Here is a 7,186-nt window from a genome sequence, read left to right on the forward strand (position 1 = left end):
TTGATAATCAGAACAGATGGTCATCTGTAAGGTTCAGATGGGTTCAAGTTGAAACCTTGTATTTTATAAAATGGATGATGTTCAATTAAGGAACTGATTCTCAGTTATGTTTACAGCACTTGACATTGTGTTTTCTTGTACATTTTGTATTTTAAAACCTTTTATAGGAGTACAGTGCTCCTTACACAAATACAAAGGGAAGAAGAGCCAGCAATTCAGGCTCCTCAGTTACAGTGCTGAAATAATAAACGGTGACAGGTCAACAGTCTCCTTGAAATCTGCCTGAGTGTTCCTCTGCATAGGGCTGGTGTGGAGCCCCTCACTCTGTGCCAAAGTGAAGGGCACTTTGGCTTTTAAAAAGTCCACTTGGTTGGGAACCTTTGTTTATTTTACGGAGGAGAGGGTAGAGTTCCAAATTCCTTCCGAAGCTTCAGTTCAGCACCCTCTAATGGGTGCAAAGGACATTCCAAGGTGTCTGCTGAGTTCAGGACAACTGACCTGCCCAAGGTGTGCATGAAAAGTAGGCAGAAGTCCCTTTAAAAGTCAAGCCTGAGTTTTTGTGTGAGGGCCTCCTGCCCCCTATTGTCCTCTGAGGATATTGCAATGCAGTCCATCAAAACAGCCTGTGATTTTTGCCATCTGTTATTCTTTGTGTCAAGCTAGAGGGGGGCTAGCATCCTTAGGTGGGACCACCCCTGGTGCAATGTGACCATGGAGGTCAGTATCCTGGGGACTGGGGCCAGCGCTCTCTGCCCCCCACCAGAAGGGACAGGGGAAGGTAGAACATTGGGATCTTTACTCAGAAGCCCCCTGGAGTCATACGCTGAAGGCACCAGGGTTTACATTTTTTAAAAAGAAAAGCAAGCCTGCTATGGACATCAGCCCTATGGAATCTGTAGGCATGGACCATAGCCAAAACAGAACAAAGGCTCTCTGCTACTTAAGAGGCCCAGATCAGACCACTGGGAGCAGGGTGGTGACATTCCACCCCCAGCCCTGCATTCAGGGTCCAGCCATCATCTTTGGGATGAACACGCAGAGTAATAAGTAGGGGGGATGGAGCTGGGGCTTGAGCTCCTCTGGGGGCTTTCTGAGAATTTTGACAAGCCAGAAAGAAGCTACCAACCAGGTTGAGGGCGCTGGTTCTCTGGATGCAGGAGAGTCCTGTTAGCTGAGGACATCAGCCAGCTCTTACCTCCTGGCTCCCTCACCTACAAACACACCCATTCTTTGGGGGCCTGTAGCACAGTGCGAGGTGGGTCACCAACAGGCATCAGACTGGTGTAGTCATCAGGGGCTAGCTGCAGAAGTGACAGATTATTTAGGCAGGGAGCTCCAGGCTCAGCCAGGTTCCCAAGCCCTCCAGCCACACCTCACCTGGTAGGCCTGGAAGATGCTGAGCAGATCCTTCATACCAGCTGTGTATGGGACACCCTGCATACGGACCAGGGCTCCTGGCTGGGACAACACTGAGGTGGGAGCAGAGGCCAGGGCAGCAGGGGGCGTGGTGAGGTAGCCCACAGTGGTGGGGGAGACTGGGGGGCTAGGGTAGGAAAGGCAGGGATTTAGTAGTGCAGTGCCACCTGTGGCCTAGACCAAGACCTACCTGCCTCTTCCCTTGCCTCTGCCTTGTGTTTGGTTCATTTCCTCCTCCCTAATACCCCTGTCTCTACAGAGTCATCTCTGTTCTAGTTTGTAGATGGCATCAGGCAGCCCACATCTGTCACTCCCTTGTCATCTCAGAGTAAAGTCGAAGTTCCAGCAGACCTTGAGTTTTTTGGCCCAGGAAGGGGATCATGATCCTCCCCCAAACCAGGACAAGGGGGCAAGACTGTGAAGTAATCTTAGCAGCAGGGTACCTGGGGTAGTAAGCTGTGTAGTTCATGTAGAGTTGAGTGGCTGGCCCTGGGTAGTAGGCAACCGGGGTGGGGGCAGCGGGCACCCTGGCGGCTGGGAGCAGTGCTGAAGAGGGATACAGAGCTGCTGTCTCAGTGGGAATGAGTGTTGGGGTGGCCTGGAAGGTGGCGTAGGTGGGCGGTGAGAGGCCTAGAGGCAGAAGTAGAGAGCGTATCTGCAGGGAGCCCAGCACTGCCCTGGGTGGGGCAGCCAGAAGGGAGTCCCCACCGTAGAAAGTGAGGGTTATAACATCCTGGCCCCCACATGCCTCCTTCTTCCCCAGCCCCCTGGGACACTCACAGGGCAGCTTGCAGGGTGGAGGGGACATGCCACTGCGGCCCAAGGTGCCCCCCATCAGGACATGGCTCATCTCCTCTGTGGAGCAGGGGACCACCTCCACATAGCGTTCCTTCATTGCTTTCTTATGGCAACGCTGAGCAGCAGCTAGGGCCCGCTCTGCTGATGTCATCTGGATGAAGGCATCACCCGACGGCCGGCCCTGTGCACACCACCTTGTAAGCAGTCTGTCGTGTACAAAAATGCCTTCCTCCCAATCACACACCCCTCTGTAACTAAGTGTGTTCCCCCACTGGACGCAGCTTTACCTGCTGGTTGAGTACCATGTGCACACCATGGGGCCGAATGTCAGCCGCTGCCTCCCCCAGAAAGCTTAGGATGTCTTCGATGGTGGCTGTGTAGGGCAGGCCTCGAAGGCGTACACAGTCTCTCCCGGTCCCAGCTGCCAGTGGGAAGGGGATAGGCAGCAGTGGAGCAGTCAGTGTGGGAAGGAGTGGGCTGGAGGCATAGCGGTTCAGGACCTAGTAAGGAAGGAAGCAGCAGGCTGGTTATGCCAAGTAGGGCAGGGCCAAGGAGGGCATGGAAGGGACACCCTGGAGAAGCACACGGGGGTAGGGGGAGCCCTGGGTGGCTCACCTGCTGCACCTCGGCTGCAGTGCTCCGGAAGAGTTCAATGTATCGCTTACCCAGCGTGCCCTTATGCCTGCGTAATGCAGCCTGTGCCAGCTCCTCACAGGCGAAGAGGGCAAAGGCATCACCAGTGGGCCGGCCGTCAGGGTGGCGCACAAAGAGCAGCCCATCGGCACCCCCAGTCACTGGGCACTCTGGCCCCAGGAAGCCTAGCACATCTGCTGGCCCAGCCGAGAAGGGCAGTCCCCGCAGCCGCAGGATCACTTGGTCTTCCCGTGACAGGAAACGAGCCACCTCTAGTGAAGTGCCTTGGTGGGGGGCGTGGGAGTCACCTACTGACTTCATTTGTGCCCTTCCAAATACCCACCCACACCTAGCACACATGGGAGCAGAAAGGCAAGGGGCGTCGGGGAAGCAGGACATGGATCAAGAACCAGGGGGATCTAGATGCTGTTACCAGGGGGATCTAGATGCTGTTGGGAGCACACTCACCCCCTGCGATCTTTACAAACTCCTCTCCTGTTGCTTTATATACCTGTGGGAACAGCCCATGAGTTTCATGCTTGCCTGGCCTCAGCTCTGCCCTGCTCCGCTCCCAAGCCCAGAGCCCCACCTCAATATAGCGGACACCCATGTGGTGCTTGTGTCTCTGCAGTGCTAGGTCCCGCTGCTCGCTGTCCACAAAACGGATGAGGGCCTCACCATTTCTGCGGCCCTGGGCATTGAGGCACAGTGCTACACCACCCCTGTGGAGCCAGTGCTGCGTTAGTGCCTCCTGGGTAGGCCTGCCCTCCTGGGTCCACCCGTGCTGCTGTACCCACCTGGCAATATTGAGCCCTGTGAAGAACCTAGCCACGTCCTGGTCTGATGACTGCCAGGGCAGCCCACGAGCCCGAACCACAGTCTCGCTGTCCACCACGTCGGCCTTGCTGCTGTGGGGCGGGGCTCAGTCAGAGCTGTCCAGCTGGTGTCACCCCCAACCCTGCCCCCTCACTCACCAAGGCCCTGTCTCATATTTCTGCTTTACCACTTCGGGCTTCGAAAACAGTTGACCTGAGAGGAGATGGCATGGGGGTCAGCAGGGTCTGGTGGAGGGGGGTCTCCCCACCAAGCGCTGCAAAAAGAGGACAGTTGAGGGGGATGAGGAGGTAACAAAGGGGCTTTCACCTTGTGGTCTCTCAGAGGTGAAAAATGGGGAGGGGAACTTGGAGGAAGTAATAGGCAGGCAGTCACCCAGCCCTGAGAACAGGTGAAAGGTGGTGAGAGGAACCTTACCGCTGGGTCCATCAAGCAGGTGGAGGATGACAGCTACCATTGTCTTCACTTCCCACACCCCAAAATCGTCCTCTGTGGCATCCGTCTCCAGCCCCAAGTCTATAAGCAGAGAACTCACAGTGAGGAAATCCCAGCATGAGAGGGCAACTAGCATGTCCCACCGAGGTTCAAGTCCCCTACACAGACACATGCAGAATCCTGGCAAACACATTTGTTTTGGCCCAGCTCATGGATCCTCTTAAAGATCCCCAGCCCAGACATATGTAGACATATGCCCACATTCCAAATGTGCACAGGCACAGAGACATGCAGTCAGGGACTCAGCAGGTAATGTAAACTTGCATGTGTTCATTCAACCCACCAGCATGCACATACTCAGAGACATTCAGCCTACAGCCGCCCCTCCACCGTAATCCTGCTAAGTCACAGATACCCTGTGCCATGGTGGCCACAGTGAGGTCCCTGGCAGGGTGGGTGCTCGGGTGCTGCACGTGGAACTCTCTGCGGAGGTCGTAGAAGGAGAAGAAGGTGTCGGGGAGCGCCAGGTTCTGGGGGCACATGGGAATGGGGATGAATGGGGGAAACTGAGCTGCCCTGCCCACCCCCGTGACAAGAGGGGTCCTAGGAACCCTACCCCCTGTTGTGCCCTCAGTGGTGGCATACCTTCCTGGAGGCCTCAGGGTGCAGGACCTGTCGCAGCAGCTGCTGCCCATCAGTGCAGAGCGTGTAGGGGCCCCCGCCCAGCAAAGCCACATCCCCGCTCACCAGCTGTGAGAACTAGGAATAGGGAGCGGAGAGAGACAGAGGGACTCACAGCTAGGCGGGCAGGGGGAGGGAGGGCGCAGGCTTGCAAAGCTGGTTCAGCCAGATGTTCAGCCCTACCCTGCCTGGGGAGGAGGTGGCTATGCCTGTTGGGCCTGGCTCTGTGTCCTCCTTCTCCCCTAGTCCACTGTCACCTTCTCCAGGCCAAATGGGAGCAGTCACATATCACCCAAGCCCCCATCACACACACTCCAGGAGTCTGGAATGGGGCCAGAGCAAACACCTGGTGGAGTAGGACAAGCCAGGTGGGAAGGGGCGGGGCAAAGCAGGTTAAACCTGTCCCTGACCAGGCACCACTCTCAGGTGGGGGAGGCCCAGTCCTGCCTGAGGCCAGCCTGCTCATGGTCAATGGCAGCCCCGCCCCTAGGTCTGACCAACTGAGGGGCAGAGAAACTCCAAGGACAGAACTGACAGAGCTCCACACCTGGACGCCAGGGGCAGCATGAGCTTTGACCCAGATCTTATCGACCAGCTGGCACTGAGTTGTTTGCTCATAGAGGGGGCGGAAAGCTGCCTTGCCCCTCCCCCATCCTCTATCCCTGCTGGAGAACTGGTACAAGCACAAACCACAGGCCCAAGAACCTCTTCTAACCCCAGCTTTACAATCTGTGCCTGTTTCCTCATCAGGAACCACCAGAGTTGTTGGACGATGAAAGAACTTGTGCTAGTAAAGCACTTTCACTCATTCCACTCAAGAGTCAGGCACAGGGTGAGCCCAGTAATGAAGATAAGAAAAACAGCAAAGGGAACCGACTTCCACTTCAGCCAGGGCCGGGAGGCACCCCAGGCCTTTGCACTCAGGAGGCAGGTAGCCTCCAGGCGGGGTCCGGACAGCGCCCACGCCTGGCCAGCCGGCCGAGACAGGCCTGGACGAGCAGCTTACACCTGGCGGCGCCTGCCTCCTGGGCAGAAACCGCCCTACGCCCCTGCTCCAGCGTCTTCCTGGCGGATGGGTGGGCCGAGGACGCAGGCAGCAGGGACCGTGACCTATGGCCAAGTCTGGGCCCCTCGGCCGTTTCAGCTTCCGGCTGCTGTTCTGAGAGACCTGGCCGGGCAGGTCCCCAGAGGCGTCTCAGTCTAGCTCTCCCGCAGGCCGGGGACTCTGGGAGGGGTCTCGCAGCCTCCATCTCCACCCCCTCAGTAGGAGTGGACCACTGGAAAGTCTGAAAAGACGCCCCCCTAGGAATGGCCGGCACACGCGGACACACGCACACGCGGGAGTCGCTGAAAGTTTCAAACAACAGGAACCCGTCCTACCGCCCCGGCCAGTTGGTTGTGGTGCGCCAGGCCTCGCCTCCTGCCGCCTCTACCGCCGAGAAATGTCCCTGCAGCCCGGCCGGGCCTCCATTCACCCCGGCCCCAGCGCTCACCTGCTGCAGCACCTTGTCCAGCGGCTCGGCCCGCGCCAGGCTGTCGGCGCTCAGGCCGCTCGCCTCGCGGCACTGCGGGCTCAGCGCGGCCGCCTCGGCGCGTACCAGCGATTTATGCAATGTCCCCACCTGCGAGCGGCGGGGAATACCGATCAGCCGCTGCGCCCCTCGGATCCTGAAGCTCCCTGGAGATCCCACCGCCCTCTTTCCAGCCTACCTGGCGGCTCCGCGGCTCCACCACTTGCCAGACTAGGAGGATTAAGTCGGTCTCGTCGGAGCCCAGGTCCTGCCCCAACGCACCCGCCGTGGCCCCGAACAGTACGACCAGGGGTCCAGGCCCGGGACGGGGGTCGGCAGCGGAGTCTGCGGCGGGGTTCGGGCCTGAGGGCGGTGGCTGGGGTGGCGGCGGAGTCATGGCCGCAGAGGGAGAGTGTGCTCGACCAGACAGACACACGCGGACCGACGAAGCGCACACACTCACCGACCGACGGCAGGCGCGTTTCGGCTTAGGCGGGACACCGTGTGTTATGGGCGGCACCTGCGGCCCGGCTGCCGCAGTGGGCACTGCTGAGACCCGCCCAAGGCGCCCCGCGGGGCGGGGCGGCTACCGGCCCCCGCCCTCTCTGGGCGAGTTACCTGTCGGCCCCGCCGGCCACGTGACCGAGGGCGGCCCCCGGGAACCATGGGGGAGGGCCGCTAGACTCTAGCCCTACACGCGCACACTCACAAGGCTGGCCTGGGCTCGCGCTCCCCCAGCGGGCCCTGCCTGACTTCTGCGGCGACCCCCTTCCCTCTCCGCTCCCCCACCGGGCCTCCGCTAAGGAAAGAGTAAAACCAGGGGCCTTTTTTAGTCCGTAAGGGTCCTTTGGACTTGTGAAAATCACCAGGAGGCAGCC

The 7,186-nt window shown here is 59.0% G+C and overlaps 1 protein-coding gene across 4 annotated transcripts; it reads right to left on the bottom strand.

Moving 5' to 3' along the window:
- Positions 1 to 291: 291 nt before the first annotated feature.
- ESRP2 (epithelial splicing regulatory protein 2) lies at positions 292 to 6,827 on the bottom strand. 4 transcript variants are annotated; one of them, XM_059998900.1, is made up of 15 exons: positions 6,508 to 6,827; positions 6,291 to 6,419; positions 4,762 to 4,875; positions 4,532 to 4,646; positions 4,099 to 4,197; positions 3,822 to 3,876; positions 3,645 to 3,752; positions 3,437 to 3,569; positions 3,316 to 3,358; positions 2,830 to 3,131; positions 2,502 to 2,714; positions 2,197 to 2,395; positions 1,860 to 2,046; positions 1,378 to 1,543; positions 292 to 1,301 (listed from the first exon to the last, which is right to left on the bottom strand). In XM_059998900.1, exons 1-15 carry the CDS (start codon positions 6,703 to 6,705, stop codon positions 1,212 to 1,214), a joined length of 2,151 nt encoding a protein of 716 aa, XP_059854883.1. In that variant the 5' UTR covers positions 6,706 to 6,827; the 3' UTR covers positions 292 to 1,211. The 4 variants fall into 4 exon arrangements, with proteins under 4 accessions (XP_059854883.1, XP_059854884.1, XP_059854882.1 ...); XM_059998901.1 differs by having other exon boundaries at positions 1,860 to 1,962; positions 3,645 to 3,755; XM_059998899.1 differs by having other exon boundaries at positions 3,645 to 3,755.
- Positions 6,828 to 7,186: the final 359 nt, after the last annotated feature.

This window comes from Delphinus delphis, chromosome 20 (assembly GCF_949987515.2).
Source record: "Delphinus delphis chromosome 20, mDelDel1.2, whole genome shotgun sequence".
In the NCBI taxonomy this organism is placed as follows: domain Eukaryota; kingdom Metazoa; phylum Chordata; class Mammalia; order Artiodactyla; family Delphinidae; genus Delphinus; species Delphinus delphis.

Coding starts and splice junctions, on each gene's coding strand:
- ESRP2 (XM_059998899.1), bottom strand. CDS start 6,705: ATGACTCCGCCGCCACCCCAGCCACCGCCCTCAGGCCCGAACCCCGCC. Junction 3,359..3,436: donor TGGGTGTCCGCTATATTGAG/GTGGGGCTCTGG, acceptor CTGTTCCCACAG/GTATATAAAGCAACAGGAGA. Junction 2,396..2,501: donor ACATGGTACTCAACCAGCAG/GTAAAGCTGCGT, acceptor TGGTGTGCACAG/GGCCGGCCGTCGGGTGATGC.